At 35.5% G+C, this 23,845-nt stretch overlaps 1 protein-coding gene and 1 long non-coding RNA gene across 3 annotated transcripts in view; both read left to right on the forward strand.

Annotated features, from left to right (window-relative positions):
• The first annotated feature begins 2,569 nt into the window (after positions 1–2,569).
• On the forward strand, positions 2,570–10,087 carry LOC131951826 (nucleosome assembly protein 1-like 3). Of its 2 annotated transcripts, none has more exons than XM_059314225.1 (3): positions 2,570–2,702; positions 6,635–6,763; positions 8,436–10,087. In XM_059314225.1, the coding sequence occupies exons 2-3, from the start codon at positions 6,727–6,729 to the stop codon at positions 9,080–9,082; spliced, it is 684 nt and encodes a 227-aa protein (XP_059170208.1). In that variant the 5' UTR covers positions 2,570–2,702; positions 6,635–6,726; the 3' UTR covers positions 9,083–10,087. The 2 variants fall into 2 exon arrangements, with proteins under 2 accessions (XP_059170208.1, XP_059170209.1); XM_059314226.1 differs by having other exon boundaries at positions 6,673–6,763.
• A 1,471-nt stretch (positions 10,088–11,558) lies between these two features.
• The window catches only part of LOC131951828 (uncharacterized), a 30,025-nt gene continuing 17,738 nt past the window's right edge, over positions 11,559–23,845 (forward strand). Inside the window, exon 1 of the long non-coding RNA XR_009388450.1 lies at positions 11,559–11,625. This is a non-coding gene — a long non-coding RNA (uncharacterized LOC131951828). The remainder of the gene's footprint in view (positions 11,626–23,845) is intronic.

Below are 23,845 nucleotides of genomic sequence, written 5' to 3' on the forward strand. Positions count from 1 at the left end.
AACGGACGTCACTAACAAAGACTGTAGATAAACGGACGTCACTAACAAAGACTGTAGATAAACGGACGTCACTAACAAAAATGTAGATAAACGGACGTCACTAACAAAGATTGTAGATAAACGGACGTCACCAACAAAGACTAGATAAACGGACGTCATTAACAAAGACTGTAGATAAACGGACGTCACTAACAAAGACTGTATATAAACGGACGTCACTAACAAAGACTAGATAAACGGACGTCATTAACAAAGACTGTAGATAAACGGACGTCACTATCAGACTGTAGATAAACGGACGTCACTAACAAAAAATGTAGATAAACGGACGTCACTAGCAAAGACTGTAGATAAATGGACGTTACTAACAAAGCCTGTAGATATACGGACGTCATTAACAAAGACATTAGATAAACGGCCGTCACTAACAAAGACTGCTGATGGACTGATTACTTCTAAAAAATCTTGTAAAACGGGACTTAATTGAAAAGAATGAACTATTCTTGAGTTAACATCTTGAGAATCAGAGAACTGTGCGTCAGTTGTACTGTTGTACATTGCCATCGATTTCTTGAGTTGCCTCTCATATCCTGGCGATTATCGGGTCAGACAATGGTGGATTTTTAAAAAGTGGGGGGGGGGGGGGTAGGGGGGGTCTGATAAGGTTCGCATTAGGTTGGAGTTAACTTGTTTTGAATGTTAGGTTTATTTGTTTAAAGCACGGGTTCCCACGGGTCTTTCTGGGGGGTCGCCAACTGGTATACTAAACCTTAGTAATTTGAAACAAAACATAAATATTTAGAAGAATTTTTGAAATTCGGCTTCATCAGCATCACTGGAAATGTAATAGAGAAGAAACAAAGCGCTCTGTACAAAGTTGTTCTCAGTCACAAATCAATGAAATCTTTAAAACTAAAACGTCATTTGAGACGAGTCATTCGGAACACACCAAAAATATTTGGAGTTCTTTCGTCGGTAAGAAGCTAGAGACTTGATCGAACAGGAAGTTTTCACCAGCATTAGTGCAAGCATCAAATGAAGTAGCGATAGAAAATGCCAAGCAAAAAAAAAAAAAAAAAAAAAAAAGAAAAAAAAAACAATAGGAGAAAATCTCATCAAACGCTGCATGTATGTAAATGTTAAAAAAAAACACATTTTTATTGAAATTAAGCTTTCACCATTGTTTGCTTTTCAACAGACGTGAGTTCGTGTTCGCAGTTGCTGGTCTGTGTCTATATTCATGCGGATGATAGCAAAGAAGAGTTGCTCTTTTATGAAGATAGCATGGAGAAAATAAATACCTTTTTTGAAACTGGATGATTACAATGGGTTAGAACCGCTGTGGGGGTTTGTACGGATGGTGCGCCATCTATGTTTAGCTCAAAATCGGGCTTTCAGAAAACAGAAAAGATTTAGCTCCCTAACCACTGCCCTAACCAATCGACATCAAGAGTCCATTGCTAGTATAAGTCGTAAATTATTTAAAGTCTGGAGACTTCAAAGAACTGAGCAAAAACATTAATATAGATCACGAGGTTCTGCTCCTCTACACTACAGTAAGCTGGCTGTCAAAAGAAATGTTGTAAATTGTGTTTTTGAATTGAAATCTGAAATCAAATTGTTCTTGGAAGTGCAAAGGAAACAAGACTTCTTGGTATACTTAAAACGACATAGTGGTTGGAGAGAGTATCATACCTAGAAGATGTGTTCGAACATCAAGATAAGCTTAACCTGAAGCTTCAGGGAAAATGAACGAATATTATAACTTTCCATGATAATCTCGGGGCATTTTTATCAAAGCTGCAAAATCGGTAAAAAAATAAATCTTGGAAATATTGTAAATTTGAGAAAATCTGCGGTGTGATAGATGAATCTGATTGTGAGTTAATTAAAATTTTGAAAGAAGCGATTTCTGGGCATCTTGAATCTCTTGAAAACGAACTGCATCGCTATTTCTCTGAGCTGAAAAAAGAAGAGTCTGCATTTACGCATTACCCATTCTCTTCTTCCCTTGATGTTGCCAGCATTCCCGATGAATTACAAGATGAATTCTTTGATTTGCATAATGATTCCGAGTAAGATGAAAAACTGCAGACACAATTTTGGTGCAGTTTTCACCATTCAAACCCAAACGTAAATTTTATTGACTTTTCGAGAATATATTTTCAACACTATTCTTCGATTAAAAACAAAATTAAGATAATTATAATGACATAGGTTGGCGTTAAGAAAAAATTTTAAAATTAAAAACTTAAACACGAAGGTTTAGTGAATAGTATGCAATTTTACTCATGCTATTAAAACAGTTATCAAGAGTAGTTCATATTGAAAGTCTAGTAGAAAATCTTATTATAGTGTTTATTAATTTCCATACTAATTTAGGCTTTTTAATTCTATGGGGGTCGCGGGTGACTTACTTTTTATAAAAGGGGGTCGCCATTCGAAAAAGGTTGGGAACCACTGGTTTAAAGTGACAGGTCGGTTAGTGACGCTCTTTTTATGCTTTCAATAAATAAGACTTAAAACTTGACCTAGACGCTAGATTTATCTCATTAGATAGAAGAAAAAAAAGAGTTCAATCATTAACTCATTAACTCTGACCGAAGTCCCCCAATTTCTTTTTGTTTAATGGTTTCTTTGTCAGATCAGACAAGCGACATTATAACCCTAACACGTTTACAACAGTAGGACTTTGTAGAAAGGTATGGAGAGATGTTTGTAAATGTTGTTGTCTTATATATATATATATATATATATATATATATATATATATATATATATATATATATATATATATATATATATATATATATATATATATATATATATATATATATATATATATATATATATATATATGTATGTATGTATATATATATATATATATATACATATATATATATATATATATATATATATATATATATATATATATATATATATATATATATATATATATATGTATATATATAGATATATAGATATATAGATATATATGCATATGATGTTTTAAAGATAAATTACAACATAATCAAGAACGATTTTAAAGTCACACTAGTGTGTAAATAGATTAGTTTGCCTTGGTGTCACCCCCCTAAATGGTGTCACCCTGTGCGGTCCGCAACCCCGCCCCCCTCGCTACGCCACTGTATATATATATATATATATATATATATATATATATATATATATATATATATATATATATATATATATATATATATATATATATATGTGTGTGTGTGTGTGTGTGTGTGTGTGTTTATATATATATATATATATATATATATATATATATATATATATATATATATATATATATATATATATATATATATATATATATATATATATATATATATATATATATATGTATGTATATATATATATATATATATATATATATATATATATATATATATATATATTATATATATATATATATATATATATATATATATATATATATATATATATATATGTGCTTTTTAAAGATAAATTATAACATAATGAAGCACGATTTTAGACACTCGTGTGTGTAATTAGGTTATCCTGCATGTATACTCCTAAGTCATGAAAGTAGTAATTTAACATTGTTTTCTTAAATGTTTTGCCATTTAAACCCAATATCTTTTAATCCAATGTACTCTAGCAAGTTGACGAGAATGCTTCCATCATAATAAATATAGTGACATGGATAAAATTCGTTATTTTCTTTTTTTTTTTGACTTCTTAGCGGCGTAAAAATAATTAAAAATAAACCGGGAGTGATCTCCCCTAAACTTTCTCGAATATTCTAATATAACAGTACGGGGGATGGCAACTCGGGGCATAGACAATATAATAGAATAGAATCTCGTAGAAAAAAAGAAAAAGTGCGAGATACTATTAGTACTTTATAAATTCACATGCGTTTATTTTGAGAAATCGTAATTAGCGTAAATTACTACTTCCGTTTCATGGAATTTTACTCAAAATTTGATAGATGACTGAGAATTAGAATTTTTACTTACATGTGAAATTTCATTTATCTATCTGAAATAGTACTCAAGTTATAGGCTTTTGAAAAATTCAAAGTAGAAAAAGTTTAACTTCCGTTTATCGGAAATCACTCAAAAGTTGATACGGATCTTCGATTTTGACATAATACTTATATATGAAATTTCATCAAACTAGCTGTAGCGGTACTCAAGTTATCGTGTTAACACATACACACACATACACACACACACATAGACATACGGACAAGATTGCAAAACTATGTTTTTCCGACTCAGGGAGGTGTAAAACGACGAGATTTGCAAAATTCTCGATTATTTTTTACAATACTTTCTCTATACTTCGTATATACGAGAAAGTAAAAATAAATCAGAAATTTATTATTGTTTTTTACTTTCTCGTATATACGTAGTATAGAGAAAGTATTGTAATCGTGCAAAAAAAAAAAATCGAGATTTTTACAAATCTCGACGTTTTACACCTCACTGATACGGAAAAACATAATTTTGCAATCTTGTCCGTATGTCTGTGTGTGTGTGTGTCTGTGTGTCTGTCCGTGTGTAAACACGATAACTTGAGTACCGTTACAGCTAGGTTGATGAAATTTCATATATAAGTATTTTATCAAAATCGTAGATTCCGTATCAACTTTTGAGCGATTTCCGATAACCGGAAGTGGTACTTTTCCTACTTTGAATTTTTCAAAAGCCTATAACTTGAGTACTATTTCAGATAGATAAATGAAATTTCACATGTAAGTAAAAGATCTAATTCTCTACCTTCTGTTAAATTTTGAGTAATTTCCGTTGACTGGAAGTAGTAATTTACGCTACTTCCGATTTCTCAAAAAACTAATGTAAATTTTTAAAGTACTAATAATATTGCGCACTATTATACGCGTTTTTATTCGGCGTTTGCTTGGTGCGCAATGTTTTTTTTATGAGATTCTATTCTATTTTTAAAAGTTTAAGTATTTAAAATGGATTAAAAATCATAACTATATCCCCAGTTACCATCCCCTGTTGTTTTATATAAGAATATTCGAGAAAGTTTAGGGGAGATCACTACCGGTTTATTTATTTTTTGTTAAAGTCCGAAAAAATATTAAACAATCAGGATTTTATAACCATATTAATTTCAGTTACACGGTGCATGATTTTTTAAATATTTAATTGGCCTATCTAATACTCGTTTGGGTACACAAAGCTACAATCAGGGATACATAGAGCTACAATCACAGGTACATAGAGCTACAATCACAGGTACATAGAGCTACAATCACAGGTACATAGAGCTACAATCACAGGTACATAGAGCTACAATCACAGGTACATAGAGCTACAATCACAGGTACATAGAGCTACCATCACAGGTACATAGAGCTAAAATCACAGGTACATAGAGCTACAATCACAGGTACATAGAGCTATAATCACAGGTACATAGAGCTACAATCACAGGTACATAGAGCTACAATCACAGGTACATAGAGCTACAATCACAGGTACATAGAGCTACAATCACAGGTACATAGAGCTACAATCACAGGTACATAGAGATACAATCACATGTACATTGAGCTACAATCACAGATACATAGAGCTACAATCACAGGTACATAGAACTACAATCACAGGTACATAGAGCTACAATCACAGATAGAGCTACAATCACAGGTACATAGAGCTATAATCACGGGTACATAGAGCTACAATCACTGGTATTTAGTTCTGTTTCAAGCAATATAGATGTGCAATATGTGAGGTTGTTCCACCTCTCAGCTGGAAAAAGCCACAAGACAAGTTTTACATTTTTACTTTCTCGTATACAGAGTTTAGAGGAAGTATTGTAATCGTGCACAAGAATCACATGAAATTTTGAGAGTTTACACCTTATTCACATCAGCCCTTCATCACATCCTGAGTATAGAGGACTTCATTTTAATAGGGCAAAAATTATAAATCCAGATTTTTGTTTAACTTTGCGTTTTATGCGTAATTGAGTCGGAAAAACTGGACTTTGCAATTCTGTCCGTATGTCTGTGTGTGGGTGTGTGAGTGTGTATGTGTGTCTGTAAACATGATAACTTGAGTACCGTAACAGCTAGGTGGATGAAATTTCATACATAATTATTAAATCACTTTTGTAATTCTATATCGAATTTTCATTGATTTCTGATAACCGAAAGTGGAACTTATTCTACTTTCAATTTTTCAAACCTCCATAAGTTGAGATTAATGAAATTTCACATGTAAGTAAAATATCTAATTCTCTGCTTTCTGTTAAATTTTAAGTAATTTCCTTTGACCAGAAGTTGCAATTTTCGCTATTCCAATATCTAAAAAAGTACTAATAATATTCAGCACTATTATACACATATTGTTTGGCGTTCACATGGTTTGCAATTCTTTATTTTTTTTAGATTTTATTCTATTTTAAAAAGTTTAAGTAATTAAAAATGGATTAATAACCATGTCTCTATCGAGATGTTCCATCTCCCGTATTGTTATATACCAATATTTGAGAAAGTTTATGTGAGATCACTTCCGGTTTAACTAACTTTAATGAATTATAACGCTAAATAAATTAACCGCTTTGTAACATTGTTGTATTCATCGCAATTCGATAACATCAGGAATCTTCCACACTGTTCATCTTCAACTTTTGGTTCAGTCGGGAATCCATAACTTGCATCCTTCAACGTCTGTGTAAGACAAGAATCCAACCATGAAGCTCATCCACCTAGCATTGCTTCTTGTCTGCTGTAAGTCAGTTTTCATTCTATCAACGGTTGCCATAGTAACTCTAGCATTATGCTCTCATCAGTAATGTTGTAGAAAGTGCTTATGTCTGGTCTTTTCTCCAGGGGGTGGGGTGGGTGGGGTGGGGGGGGGGGACTACCCCTTCAGCACGTCAACCATCCCTAGGAACAAAATGGTAAAAAAAAATATAACTTAAATTTAAAATGTATAGTATAATCAATTACCCCCCCCCCCCCCCCACCCGTTAGTTGAAATGGTCCAATGCCCTTCCTTGATGTACATGTGTAAGGACGCTTACCACAAGTTTTTCCTTTGAAGTGTGTTCTTTGTCATCGTTCAGTAGTTGGTTGGGGGTGGACTAAACCAAGTAACACACTTTAGGCAGTGACGCCTAGGCTAATAGCATGTGCCCTTCTATCATTTCTGAATCATTTCCTTAGAATCACATTCCCTCAACACAGGTGTAGAGAACTACAATCACAGATAGTAGAACTACAATCACAGGTAGTAGAACTAGTAAAAATAAAATCACGTGTAGAGTAACTACATTCACAGGTAGTAGGTCAACAATAACAGGTATATAGAACAACGATCACAGGTACATAGAATAACAATTACAGTTACACAGAACATAGAACTACAATCACAGGTGGTAGAACTAAAATCAATTGTAGTAGAACTACAATCAATGGTAGTAGAACTACAATCACTGGAATTAGAACATCAATCACAGGTAGTGAGTATCAAAGGTAGAAGAACACCAATCACAGGTACATAGAACAACAATCACAGGAACAATATTGGGTAAGGTAAGTAGCTGAAACAAGGGACAATTGAAACATATTCCTCGATCATATCTCACACGACACACTTCACAACTCTTTCTCATACATCACATGACACACATCACAACCCTATCTCATACATCACCCGACACACATCACAACTCTTTCTCATACATCACCTGACACACATCACAACCATATCTCATACATCACGCGACATACATCATGCCTCTTTGTCATATATCACCCGACACACATCACAACTCTTTTTTTCATACACCACACTATTCACATCACTACTCTTTATCGATCCCGTGTGCCACAGTTGAATTTGTCTTTTTTTTTTAAATCCCGTTGGTGTCTTAATTTTAGTTTAAGACACCTTTAACGTCACGATACAGGATGTTATGTTGGTTTATTGGGTTCTAGTGTCGCCACGCTCTGGGAAATACATTTTGGGTATAGCTGGGATAGGCAAAGTATAAGATTTGGCTTAGACTTGAGAATGACTTAAAATCTAGAATTAGAGCCAGAGTTAGGTATATGGTTAGCATTGGGGCTTGAATTTTAAGGGAAGGACTACGAATATTATAACTTGGACAAGACCCCGACAGACATTAAAAAGCTTAAATAGTACACAACATTATCACAACAGAACAGCTACAACCATATTATGACAGTACCGTAATAGTACTATAATAGTACAATAATAGTACTATAACAGCACATTGACAGTACTATAACAACACTATAACTTTGCCTAACAGTTCCACAACAGCACCATAAAAGTACCCTAAATGTGCATTAAAATTTCCGTAAAGGTACTATAACAGCACCACAAATGTTCCATAGTCTGTCCTGTAAATGTTTTCAACCTGTCTTATTCCAGGCATCCTCGTCACACAAGCCATTGAGAACAAGCTGGGCCAACTTTTGAATGTGGCCAAACGTGATGACCAACAGGAGCACGTTGAACAGGGACTTGAACCGGAAGTTAAGCTGGTCAAAAATGTACCTAAAGTTAAGGCAGAAAAACCAAAGCCGGCCGAAGATGTACCTAAAATTAAGGCAGACAAATCAAAGCAGGCCAAAGATGTACCTAAAGTTAAGGCAGACAAATCAAAGCCGACGAAAGATGTACCTAAAGTTAAGGCAGACAAACCAAAGCAGGCCGAAGATGTACCTAAAGTTAAGGCAGACAAACCAAAGCCGGCCAAAGATGTACCTAAAGTTAAGGCAGACAAACCAAAGCCGGCCAAAGATGTACCTAAAGTTAAGGCAGACAAACCAAAGCCGGCCAAAGATGTACCTAAAGTTAAGGAAGACAAATCAAAGCCGGCCAAAGATGTACCTAAAGTTAAGGAAGACAAATCAAAGCTGGCCGAAGATGTACCTAAAGTTAAGGAAGACAATTCAAAGCCGGCCAAAGATGTACCTAAAGTTAAGGCAGACAAACCAAAGCCGGCCAAAGATGTACGTAAAGGCGGACGTCGGGACAAAGAGTCACCGAAAGTCAAATCGGACGTTAAGGCATAGATAACAAAGAGGGAAGCTTCCTATCGTGCCTGACACTGGAGACGTTTTCATGCCATAGAAATAAGGGTAGGGGAAGGGGGTTATGACGTAATTTTTCAGAATTGTTCAAACATGGTTCAATATAAATCCCGTTTTCCAGCCTGAAAAACTGTACTTTGCAATTCTGTCCGTATGTCTGTGTGTGTCTGTAAACACGATAACTTGAATACCATTACAGCTAGTTTGAATAAATTACATATAGACTATAAGTATTATATCAAATTTGTAGTTCTGTATACATTGTTCGGCGATTTTCAATAAATGGAAGTGGAATTTATTCTACTTTCAATTCTTCACAAGTCTATAACTTTGAGTAATGTTTCAGTTAGGTTAACGAAATTTCACATGTAAGTAAAGGATCTTATTCTTTGCCTTCTATCAAATTTTGATTAATTTCCGTTTACCGAAAGTAGCAATTTTCGCTACTTCCGATTTCTCAAAAAAAAAAAAAAACGCATATGAATTTATAAAGTACTCATAATATTCCGAACTATTTTACACTTACTGTTTTTCGTTCACTTGGTGTGCAAATATTTTTTCTATTTGATTTTATTCTATTTTAAAAACTTTAAGTAATTAGAAATGGATTTAAAATTATATATTTATCGAGATGTGTCATCTCCCGTAGTGTTATATAAGAACAGTAGGAGACACCCTAATAATTAATTTATAGGTATATTTTAGTGTTAAGATTAAATAAGCTAGTATTGAATGCTACAGACAACAGGCCTCAGTTAAAGTAACTGGTCAGGTCAGGTGGGTCAATGTCAGGTCATTCACCTACAGGTTCTGCTGAGCCTAGAGAAAACGTCGCTTGCCGTGACCTTATGTTCTCTATCCAGGATACGACAACTGGTCAGTAGAGCTGTAGCACTGAACACTTTATCCTAAAGATTATGTCGATATTAAGCCGACATGTCATGTGTTTGGATGTGATTTGAACTTGCTTTCATTACAATGTTTCCAGTGTTCTGTGATTCGTGGTGTTCTGTTATATATTTCTCAACAAATACACGAGATTAAACAAGCAAGACAATTAGAAGCGACGCAATTGGCAGACTGTAGACAAACGTGACACCATTGACAGGCTGTAGACAAACATGACACCATTGACAGAATGTAGACAAACATGACACCATTGACAGAATGTACACAAACGTGACACCATTGACAGAATGTAGACAAACGTGACGCAATTGACAAGGACTATCCATAGACTTGACGCCACTGAAACTATAGATAAACGCACATCACTAAAAAAGACTGTAGATAAACGGACGTCACTAATAAAGACTGTAGATAAACGGACGTCATTAACAAAGACTGTAGATAAACGGACGTCACTATCAAAGACAGGACGTCACTAACAAAGAATGTAGATAAACGGACGTCACTAACAAAGACTGTAGATAAAAGGACGTCACTAACAAAGACTTTATATAAACGGACGTCACTAACAAAGACTTTATATAAACGGACGTCACTAACAAAGACTGTAGATAAATGGACGTAACTAACAAAGACTAGGTAAACGGACGTCACTAACAAAGACTGTAGATAAACGGACGTCACTAACAAAGACCGTAGATAAACGGACGTCACTAACAAAGACTATATAAACGGACGTCACTAACAAAGACTGTAGATAAACGGACGCCACTAACAAAGACTGAAGATGGACCGATTACTTCTAAAAAATCTTGTAAAACGGGTCGTCATTGAAAAGAATGCACTATTCTTGAGTAAACATCTTGAGAATCAGAGAACTGTGCGTCAGTTGTAGTGTTGTACATTGCAATCGATTTCTTAGTTGCCTCTCATATCCTGGCGATCATCGAACAGACAATGGTGGATTTTTAAAAAATGGGGGGGGGGGGGGGGTCTGAGAAGGTTCGCATTAGGTTGGAGTTAACTTGTTTTGAATGTTAGGTTTATTTGTTTAAAGCAGGGGTCGCCAAACTACGGCCCGCGGGACGGATGCGGCCCGCGAAGTCCTCTCATCCGGCCCGCGGAGATCTTTTTGTCCAAGGAAAAATTGTTTCTTGGTGATGGCTGAGGAACTTTGCCCACAAAAATCAAAGACTTGCCTGGAAGAAACTGACCCCGAACTAAAATTTCATAGTTAATACGGCCCTCGAACAGAAAAGTTAGGAGACCCGTGGTTTAAAGTGACAGGTCGGTTAGTGACGCTCTTTTTATGCTTTCAATAAATAAGACTTAAAACCTGACCTAGACGCTAGATTTATCTCATTAGATAGAAAAAAAAGAGTTAAAGCCTTAACTCATTAACTCTGGCAGATTAATGGGCTGAACCGAAGCTCACCAATTGTCTGTTAAGAATGACCGTTAACATTTTTTTACCAATGTTTTCTTTCTTACAACCTAAATGAATGTTTTATGTCAAAACAGATGCTTTTTTTTTTTTGTTTAATGGGTTCTTTGTCAGATCAGACAAGCGACATAATAACCTTAATACGTTTACAACAGTAGGACTTTGTAGAAAGGTATGAAGAGATGTTTGTAAATATTGTTGTTATCTTAATTATATATATATATATATATATATATATATATATATATATATATATATATATATATATATATATAACCTTAGTTTGTAAATAGATTATTTTTTGCCTTGGTTGTCACCCTCCCTAAATGGTGTCACCCGGTGCGGTCCGCACCCCCGCCTACCCTCTCTACGCCATTGTATATATATATATATATATATATATATATATATATATATATATATATATATATATATATATATATATATATGCTTTTTTTAAAGATAAATTACAACAAAATCAAGCACAATTTTAGACCTCTAGTGTCTAATTAGGTTATCATCTATATATATATAAAGCAAAATGGTCAAGTGCCCGAAAGGGCACTTCCCGGCGCCGCAGGCGCGTCATATTCTGCACGATGGTGCCTTGGGGCGGTAGAACACGAGGGCCGTTGAAGGTTTGCCGAAAAGTCTATGGAGAGGGGGTCAAAACTGACCTCGACTGACCGGCGCCTCAAATGGGCTATATTACGAAAAAAAATTTCCTCCGACGACCCCCCTTGAAATTTTGTGTGGTGGTAGGAGAACGCCTTGGGGTGTCACAAAAAACTCGCCATGTCCGGGAAAAATCGGGAAAAAGGTCAAAACTGACCAATCGTATTTCCCTATATAATCTTTGTATTTTATGGGGAAAAAAGAGGGTAATTTGAAAACGGATTTCAGGGCACTTACCCTATTTACATCTGGCTAATTTTTGGTATGCTTATAGGTAAATGGCTTGGTCGTAGGGCGAACCTGTTGGTTTTACTCAAAGCCCTCGACGAGGACTAAAAATGACCGCGAGTGAAATTCTCTTTATATGAGCTATATTACGAAAAAAAATTTCCTCCGACGACCCCCCTTGAAATTTTGCGAGGTGGTAGGAGAACGCATTGGGTCGTCACAAAAAACTCGCCATGTCCGGGAAAAATCGGAAAATGGGTCAAAACTGACCAGTTGTATTTCCCTATATAATCTTTGTATTTTATGGGAAAAACAGGGTAATTTCAAAACAGATTTTAGGGCACTTACCCTCTTTACATCTGGCTGATTTTTTGGCATGCTTATAGGTAAATCGCTTGGCCGTAGGGCAAACCTGTTGGTTTGACTCATAGCTCTCGATGAGGGCTAAAAAGTGACCACGAGTGACATTGTCCGTACATAAGCTATATTAAAAAATGCCGAAGGATCCCCCTGATATTTTGTGATGTCGTAGACCAGGGGTCTCCAAACTACGGCCCGCGGACCGAGTGCGGCCCGCGGGTTCCTCTCATCCGGCCCGCGGACATCTTTTTGTCCACGGAAAAATGTTTGTTGGAGGTGCCTGAGGAACTTTGCCCAGAAAGTTCAAAACAATTTGAAAATGTAGCTTTGGGTGCAAATACCATTGCCCGCAGTGTTGCAGACATTGGTGAAAACAATGTGACTCAAATAGCGAAAAATGCATGCAAGTTTTGCCATTTTTCAAATGCAATGGATGAGTCGCTGAAATTTACATATATATATTTCTATATAATTTATATTTCGTTGGGGGGGGGGGGGGGGTTATATGTTCTTCGGTGGGGAGTGGGTGGGGGGCTCTGCCACCCCAAAGAGATGCCTGGAAGAAACTGGCCCCCGAACTGATATTTGATAGTTAATGCGGCCCTCGGGCTGAAATGTTTTGAGACCCCTGTCGTAGACCGACTCTGGAGGGTAAAAAAAACTTTATTCCCGTCGGGAAAAGCCATGTTATGGTCGTTAAATATGTCCAGTTTTTTTCCGTATTTTTTGCCCGTATTTTCTTATATAAGCATAGCAACTGTTTGTTTAAAATAAAAAGGAAACAAAGCCATACGTCATTCGTTCAATTTTCACGGGAGGTAAAATTTTTTAAATAATTATTTTTCAAACAATTGTGTACTATTTTAAACATAAACAGAAAATGACGAAGTATAGCATTTGTTTTAGTAAATAAACCGGTAGTGATCTCCCCTAAACTTTCTCGAATATTCTTATATAAAACAACAGGGGATGGTAACTGGGGATATAGTTATGATTTTTAATCCATTTTAAATACTTAAACTTTTTAAAATAGAATAGAATCTCATAGAAAAAAGTATTGCGCACCAACCGAACGCCGAATAAAGATGTTCATAATGGTGCGCAATATTATTAGTACTTTTAAAATTTACATTAGTTTTTTGAGAAATCGGAAGTAGCGTAAATTACTACTTCCAGTCAACGGAAATTACTCAAAATTTAACAGAAGGTAGAGAATTAGATCTTTTACTTACATGTGAAATTTCATTTATCTATCTAAAATAGTACTCAAGTTATAGGCTTTTAAATAATTCAAAGTAGGAAAAGTACCACTTCCGGTTATCGGAAATCGCTCAAAAGTTGATACGGATCTACGATTTTGATAAAATACTTATATATGAAATTTCATCAACCTAGCTGTAACGGTATTCAAGTTATCGTGTTTACACACGGACAGACACACACACAGACAGACACACACACACACAGACATACGGACAAGATTGCAAAATTATGTTTTTCCGTATCAGTGAGGTGTAAAACGTCGAGATTTGTAAAAATCTCGATTTTTTTTTTTTTTTGCACGATTACAATACTTTCTCTATACTACGTATATACGAGAAAGTAAAAAGTAAGTTGTTATATAAAATACGTATCCTTATTAAATTAATTAATTAATTTTAAAAGTCAATGTAATATAAATTATGAGATATACTGTTGATGGAACCTCTGTAGTTCTATTTCCATTTTGTCGTACATTAAGAACTTTCCAATAATTAGACAATAACAACATTTCTCTAAAATTAGCATTACTGTTTAATTTTAAGCACTCCACACCTCATCCATCACTAAATAATTAAGTATTCAAATTCTCTAATGTTTTTGAAAACCTAAGCGAAGCTAGGCTGTATGCCTAGTGCATGTATAATCCTAAGTCATGAAAGTTGTAATTTAACATTATTTTCTTGAATTTTTCGCCATTTAAACCCAATATCTTTTAATCCAGTCTACTCCAGCGAGTTGACGAGAATCCTTCAATCATAATAAATATGGTGACATGGATAAAATTCGTTATTTCTTATTTATTTATTTTTATTTTTTGACTTCTTAGCGGCCGTAAAAAATAATTAAAAATAAACCGGGAGTGATCTCCTTTAAACTTTCTCGAATATTCTTATATAACACTATGGGGGATGGCATAGACAATATTTTAAATCCATTTTAATCCATTTTTAATAACTTAAAATTTTTATAATAGAATAGCATCTCGTAGAAAATAAACCGGAGTGATCTTCCCTAAACTTTCTCGAATATTCTTATATAAAACAACAGGGGATGGGAACTCGGGCTATAGACATGCTTTTTAATCCTTTTTAAAGGCTATTATGTGAGCGCTATAGTGCATACTTTTGTTTTAAACAGTGCGATAGACTATGAATAAGAACGGTTACTGTAGTCTTATAATGAATCGAATCCTGGCGTCCTCCGGCACCCCTACAGGTAGCTTTTTGGCGCCCCGGGCCTTCTCGTGTTCGCTATGGTACCTACGTTCGCGTAAGTGAGTTCAAAAGACTATGAATAAGTTGGGTACTAAATTCGTTTATTATGTTGAATCAGGCGGCTATGCAGCACGTCGTCATGGTGCGATTTGGCGCCCCGGGCTAGACTGTGGAAACTTTGAGTTTATATTTGCGTTTCTGTTTTCTTTATGTTTGAGTTTGGGTTTGCGTTTGTGGTTGTGTTTGCGTTTGGATTTGGGTTTGTTTTCGTTTGACTTTTTTCTTTGCGTTTGTGTTTTCTTTGGGTTTGTGGTTGTGTTTGCGTTTGTTTTTGTGTTTTCGTTTGTGTTTGTATTTGTGTTTGTGTTATGTTTGCGTTGTTTTGTGTGTGTGTGTGTTTTGGTTTTGTTTGGTTGTGGTTTGGTTTGTGTTTGCGTTTGGATTTATTTTCGTTTGCTTTTTTGTTTGCGTTAGTGTTTGTGTTTTCTTTGTGTTTGTGGTTGGGTTTGTCTTTGCATTTGTTTTTGTGTTTTCGTTTGTGTTTTCTTTGTGTTAGTGTTATGTTTGCCGGGTAAATGCTGATTACTAAACACACAAGTTATGGTCCTTTACAGATACGTTTTTCAGAAATGCCAGTGCAGGGCCTGACAGGGACGGCTAGTACTTTATCAATTTACATTAGTTTTTTGAGAAATTGGAAATAGCGTAAATTGCCACTTCCGATCAACGGAAATTATTTAAAATTTGACAAAAGGTAGAGAATTAGATCTTTTACTTACATGTGAAATTTCATTTATCTATCTAAAATAGTAGTCAAGTTATGGGCTTTTGAAAAATTCACAGTAGAAAAAGTTCTACTTCCGGTTATCGGAAATCGCTCAAAAGTTGATACGGATATACGATTTTGATAAAATACTTTTATATGAAATTTTATCAATCCAGCTGTAACGGTACTCAAGTTATTGTGTTTACACACACACAGACACACACAGACATACGGACAAGATTGCAAAATTATGTTTTTCCGTATCAGTGAGGTGTAGAACGTCGAGATTTTTTTGCACGATTACAAGACTTTCTCTATACTTCGTATATACGAGAAAGTAAAAAGAATTGCACGCCAAATAAAATGTGCATAATAGTGCGGACTATTATTAGTATTTTATAATTTCACATGCGTTTTTTTTTTGAGAAATCTGAAATAGCATAAATTACTACTTCCGGTCGACGGAATTTTACTCAACATTTGATAGATGGCCGAGAATTAGAACTTATACTTACATGTGAAATTTCATTTATTTATCTGAAGTAGTACTCAAGTTATAGGCTTTTGGATAATTCAAAGTAGGTAGAAAAAGTTCCACTTCCGTTTATCGGAAATCACTCAAAGTTGATACGGATTTACGATTTTGATATAATACTTATATATTAAAATTTCATCAACCTAGCTGTAACGGTACTCAAGTTATTGTGTTTACACACACACACACACAGACACACAGACACATACACACACAGACATACTGACAAGATTGCATAACTATGTTATTCCGACTCAGGGAGACGTGGAGGTTTGCAAAAATCTTGATTTTTTTTTGCACGATTGATTACAAGACTTTCTCTATACTTCGTATATACGAGAAAGAAATAAAACCTAAGTCTAAAAATAAATCAGAAATTTATTAATGTTTTTTACTTTCTCGTATATACGAAGTATAGAGAAAGTATTGTAATCGTGCACAAAAATCACTTGAAATTTTAACAATTTTCACCGTATTACACCTCAGTCCTTCATCACATCCGAAGTATAGAGGACTTATTTTAATCGGGCAAATATTATCAATCCAGATTTATCAAAATTAAGAGGTTTTATGCGTAATCCAGTCTGAAAAACTGGGCTTTGCAATTCTGTCCGTATGTCTGTGTGTCTGTCTGTGTGTCTGTATGTCTGTGTGTCTGTCCGTGTGTAAACACGATAACTTGAGTACCGTTACAGCTAGGTTGATGAAATTTCATATATAAGTATTTTATCAAAATCATAGATCCGTATCAACTTTTGAGCGATTTCCGATAACCGGAAGTGGTACTTTTTCTACTTTGAATTTTTCGAAAGCCTATAACTTGAGTACTATTTCAGATAGATGAATGAAATTTCACATGTAAGTAAAAGATCTAATTCTCTACCTTCTGTCAAATTTTGAGTAATTTCCATTGACCGGAAGTAGTAATTTACGCTACTTCCAATTTCTCAAAAAACTAATGTAAATTTATAAAGTATTAATAATATTGCGCACTATTATGCACTATTTTATTTGGCGTTCACTTGGTGTGCAATTCTTTTGTCTACGAGATTTTATTCTAATTTTAAAACATTAAGTATTTAAAATAGATTAAAAATCATGTCCATAGCCCGAGTTCCCATCCCCTGTTGTTTTATATAAGAATATTCGAGAAAGTTTAGGGGAGATCACTCCCGATTTTTTTTTTGTTAAAATCCAAAAAAATACTAAACAATCAGGATTTTATAACCATACCAATTTCAATTACACGGTGCAAGATTTTTTAAAATATTTAATTGACCTAACTAATACATTTGAGACTAAGCTCGTTTGGGTACACAAAGTTACAATCACTGGTAAATAGAGCTACAATCACTGGTACAAGAGCTACAATCATTGGTACATAGAGCTAAAATTACAGGTAGAAGAAATACAGTCCGCGGTACATATAACAACAATTACAGGTAGTAGAATCCCATAAACATAGAACAACAATCACAGGAAAGGGACATCTAGATGTTAGATTTAGATTTTTGTCATAGTTTTATTTCAGAAAGGGGCAATCTATGTTTTTACTTATATTAAACTGAGATATAGGCCATTTATATAAACGATCAGTGAGGTAGTTCCACCTCTTTTTTGAAACTGAAATATAAGCAATATAGATGTGCAATATATGAGGTAGTTCCACCTCTCTTTTGAAACTGAAATATAACCAATATAGATATTCAATATGTGAATTTGGAGTTCACTTGGTGTGCAATTCTTTTTGTACGAGATTTTATTCTATTTTTAAAACTTTAAGTATTTAAAATGGAGTTCCCTTCCCCTGTTGTTTTATATAAGAATATTCGAGAAAGTTTAGGGGAGATCACTCCGGGTTTATTCACATCAGCCCTTCATCACTTCCGGAGTATACAGGACTTATTTTAATCGGGCAAAAATTATAAATCCAGATTTGTCTAAATTTTGGCGTTTTATGCGTAATCGAGTCGGAAAAACTGGACTATGCAATTCTGTCCGTACGTCTCTGTGTGTGTGTGAGTGTGTTTGTGTAACTGTAAACATGATAACTTGAGTACCGTTACAGCTAGGTGGATGAAATTTCATACATAAGTATTATATCACTTTTGTAATTCCGTATCAAATTTTCATTGATTTCTGATAACGAGAAGTGGAAAAATTAAACATCTTAATAAAATTATTAGAGAGTACATATTTCAGACCACAATTACAAACATTAGCCACAACACGCTAGTACAAAACAAACTTCATGGAGGACTAAGAATGCACGATTTACAGACCAAAATCAATACATTTAGACTAACACATTAGCAGAATAATTAGTCAACCAAATTTTCACCCTTTAACTCACTACTATATAGGCATTCAGCTCAACAAACTTACAAAAATCAATAATACAACTCCACATTAAATAGGAGGAAAACACAGTCCCTTTTACACAGAATGCTTACAAATATAAAAAAAACAACGAAAAACTTGTTCACGAAAAATCACAAAACATCTACAAAACGTTAGTGCAAAAACTCTCAACCCCATTATACAACAGAATTCAATTCAGGAACCTACACCTCAAAACCATTACACCCAAAGCCAGGGAAATAACATACAGACTCATCTACAATTCAACACCCATAGCAAAACAACAGAAACCCTATTGTCCACTATGCAGACAAAACACACCAGAAAACGAAACACTCATCTATTTAGAATGCCCTACCATACAAAACATGAAAAAAGACGCTAGTAACCAAAATAACAAAAAACAAGACCTTGAACATCGATATAGTTATAACTCTAAATAAAATCCCTAAACAAAGAGACAGGACGGACCTAGAGCAAAAAGCAAGGACAGTAGCTATCAATAGACAGACTATTTGGAACAGTAGAATAAAAGTAAAACGCGACAAAGGTACAGTTCGCGGGACATGTACTTGACTTGATTTATCGTAGACGACTCGACAATGACAGCACTCAAACACATATACCATAATTAGCAACACCCCAACGTAAAGAATATATTACACTACATTGGCCACCTGGCCCGCCTAATCTAACCGACACCTCCCCTTTCATCAGACCCTCCCCGCCCCTCGCCTCCCCCCCCCCCCCCCTTATCCTCATGATCTAACAACATTAATTTGACTCCCACCCCCACAACCCCCATGCCCCCACCTTGTTTCGCATCATTTATCATTTCTCATTCAGTTTCCTATTGTGTATTGTTTTATTTATACAGCTTGCAAACAAACACATCATTTGTCTCTATTTTACAACTATCATATATGTAAGGTACTTTGGTCCACAACGTACAAAATGACCCCGATGACCCCTACTCCTTTTGTATTCATTTTATTATCCCCAAATTAATACTTGCAGTGGTTTTATTATTTTTACTAACTCTTTTATGAGAACACTGTTAACCAAATTTTGACCTTTAAAACTCCACTGTATCCCCACACCCCGTGATAGTTACACGCCTACCCACCCCAGTGGCGGAACTAGAAAAAAAAGGCCCCCCCGCAGAATTTTTTTTTGGGCCCCTATATATATATATATATATATATATATATATATATATATATATATATATATATATATATATATATATATATATATATATATATATATATATATATATATATATATATATATATATATATATATATATATATATATATGGAAAACAAAGGTCGCTCTAATTTTTTGTTTTAAATTTCCATCTGGTACACGAATAAATCAGAGGTTTTCCAACACACGAGCTGGCCCCTTTCAGTTTTCCAAGTGAGAAGCACGGACTCTCTAAATCTAGTCCAACACACCAAACTGACGCCGATTTTTGAGGCATTCATCAAAATGTTATCAACCGTGTGCCCTGTTTTCCAGAAGTTGAATTAAATGTTAACAATGTCGGCAGTTCATTTCTTGGATCTTAGGGCGCGGGTTTGTCCACACTATCAACTAGACACGCCAAGGCATGCTGTAAGTCCCTCGGCGACGGCCCAGGTGTCAGGGGAGTCACGGGGCTCTTGGGAGATACCGGTTACATTACTGCACGGGTGATGGGTGCAACACATTGTTTCTTCCGGCAGAGCTCCCCCCTCCCCTCCCCCGATAACAGTATATCCTGGAAGAAACATTGGTGCGACACCTAATTAGATTTAGTCATCGAGTGTTGTAGCGAGACTTATTCCTAGTGTTGTGGGAACTTTTAAACGACTGTCTGTGGGGGCCAACTTGCTCATATGTGATGCGCTCTGGATGACACTGCCGCCGGTTGTATTCAAGTAGTAACCACATCCGCTTATGCAGGATAATGGGGCGCAAAATCACATATTTCCGTTAGAAGTCCCCACTCCAATATGTACAAATGTTAGGCCTATAACAGAAACCTTTGCGGGGCTGTAGCTTCCCAAGTTTTCATGGCGATTGGGTGAATGATGCAGTAATGCATAATAGACAGAAAAATGTTTTTCACATGTACAACTGTATGTGGCCAGGTCACGCGTTGGATAACCTTCTGATTTAGGGGAGGGGGGGGGGGACTAACAAAAAGCCAGACCCTCACACACCCCTACCTCAATGACGTCATTTATAAATAATCATTGCCTATTAATAATGTTCAATTAATTCTAAACGTTCTAATTAATTTCTAAATTATATAAAAAATAATCTTACCTGCCCTGTTTTGTGAATTAGATGTGCCTAATACTATGAAGGTAAATTAATATCTTTTGACTAGATCTAGTGCTGTCTAGTGTCTGACAAAATGTGCTGAAGTGGTGAATCGTACGGTTAGGAAGTAGTTCATAAACGATACATTTATTTCCTCGATACTTGTGAGGTTGAGAAAGAGGGATGGGATAGGGGTCGGCTCGGGAAAAAAACTTGAAAGAGACAACAAAACGCCTTGATCTATGTACGTCAGCATCGCCCATTGGAAAACTTACTAAGGGGAGATAATTCCAAGTATAGGCCTTAAAAGTTTACTATGATATTTTTTGTAAAAGCAAAAAGTAAACGTATATAAAACTGAAGTTTCTAGTATTATATTATTTTGTTATTATTTTTGTAGGATACAAGATAGTACAGGATACAAATTCAACCACTATCACAAACACATATTAACATTGAAAAATGTACAATGGATTTCGGGTCCCTTACCAATGCCGCAAAGAAGAACCGCGCATCATGAAAGCCCACTTCATATGTAGCGGCTTTTCGTGCTATGGACTTTGTTGTTTTTTAAAAAGAATTTTGCCGGCGACAGCGTGTGTTTGATTGTAGGGAAATAGAACTCGGCCTTGACGATGGTTAATAAATACAACTATAAATAACTGTTTTAAATATGTAAAAAAATGTGTCGACAATTTTTGAACCCCCTTTTTGGTCCCTATCCCCTGCCCCATCCGCCACAGTACACTTTGGAGGATCGGTCAAACAGTTAGGAGTCCTCTATTTAGCTATCAAAGAGGGGGGGGGCAACGAGTCAAAGAAGTCATTCAAATTTGAAGAGCTGCCTATATTTTACACTGTAGTTTGTGTAGTGGATTTTGTCTTTTGCGGAAGAGCGTGGTATAGTGACTGTAAAATAAAGATAATCGTACCGCAGCTACAGTGTTTTTCTTTTACAAACCAAATATTAAGGCAAAAATGCACGAAAATTAAATTCAAAATTTTAAAAAATATTAATTTTGGTCAGCCGTGGGCCCCTAAACGGCCTCCCCCCCCTCCCCCCCGCGCATTGCGGCGTCTGGCCGGACTGTAGTTCCGCCCCTGTTCATCAGGTAAATGAACAACTACTGACTAGTGTCTTTAACAAAATGTGCAGAAGTGGTCAGTTTACAGTTCAGTAGTTCGTTAATCTATGCATTACATCTTATTGTAAGAGTAAGGGTGTGGTGAGGGGTACAGGTGAGGGGCAGGGGTGAGAGGGGGGAGGGGAGAGAGTTGGGAAGGTTCATTGGAAGGGGACAAGAAAGCGCCGATAAACATCTACATCAGTAGTGCCGACTTTTTCCGGTCGCCTAGAAGACCAGGATAGTCGCCGCAACATTTCCCCAGCCGGATTTCAAAGCGTGCCGGCACAGTCGAATTTCAGATGCTTCGCTGAAGGGAGATAACTTAAACTTTTACAAATTTATTGATACAGTTGTTAAAGTAAAAATGAACGCAATTATAAATGTATGAGATCGAAATAAATAATTATATTTTTTGTAGAATTCAGGCCAGTAGTTTAAACACAAAATCATAGATATGTATTTTAATAATGTAAACAATATAACAATGTTTTTTGTTCTCCTAATCGACGCCACAAAAAAGAACGGTAGGCTACGTCTTTGAAGTTGTCTATTTGTCTGGCGGTCATTCGAGCTATAAGCTGTGCATTTTTCTCAAAGACGTTTGCCGACTATCGCGTTTGTTTGTAACTGTAGAAGAAAGATAACTCGACCTCCACCTAATTTAAAAAAAAAAAAAAAATTTAAATAATTTAGCCAGGATTTTTGGGCCCCCAATCGGTCTGGGCCCCCCCCCCCCCCCGCATTGCGGGGTCTGGCGGCACTGTAGTTCCGCCCCTGACCCACCCCTAACCTGTCGGTATTAAACATCCAAATAAACATAAACACCGACTCGAACATAGCAACCTTTCACCCTCCCGCTAAATCGCTCATACAGCAATCTGTTCGTCACCCCCACCCCAACCCAAACATACACACACTATAATTAGTAACACATCAGCAGTTAGATCACACAGCACGGATTTTGATGCTTGGTTTGCCTTAAACACACATAGACACTCTCTCCGTGGCTCGTAAGACACTCTACCCCACCCCCCCTCAGTCCACATCACCCTTAGATATGATAACCTCGCATCCCTTTTAACTGTTCCAACGACCCCATCACCCACCAAAACATCAGTTTCGAATATTTATTAATTTACTTATTTATCTATTTTTGTAATTTTCAATTGTACAAATGTGAACGAAATCTGTGTAAAACAACAAATGTGTGTGTGTGTGTGTGTGTGACTACTCTACTGGTTATTCCTTTTTTTTTTGGCATTTACTATGTTTATTGTACAGAATGGGAAGAAATCCATGCAAACTAGCTTTGTTTTCGACTATTCTTTTATACATTATACTCTTCCACCACTTTTGTTGGCAAACATGTTACAAACCAGACTCTTTACAATTTTTTAACCAACAAGCTTTAAATTCAAAAAAAAAAAAATAAATAAATAAATGTTGCGCTGTTTTCTTTTATGCTTCCAAAATCTATAGCGATGACGGGAAAAATGACTGACACACTAACTATATATATACATATATATATATATATATATATATATATA

This window comes from Physella acuta, unplaced genomic scaffold (assembly GCF_028476545.2).
Source record: "Physella acuta isolate Inbredline_101_S28 unplaced genomic scaffold, ASM2847654v3 ptg000831l, whole genome shotgun sequence".
Taxonomy (NCBI): Eukaryota; Metazoa; Mollusca; class Gastropoda; family Physidae; genus Physella; species Physella acuta.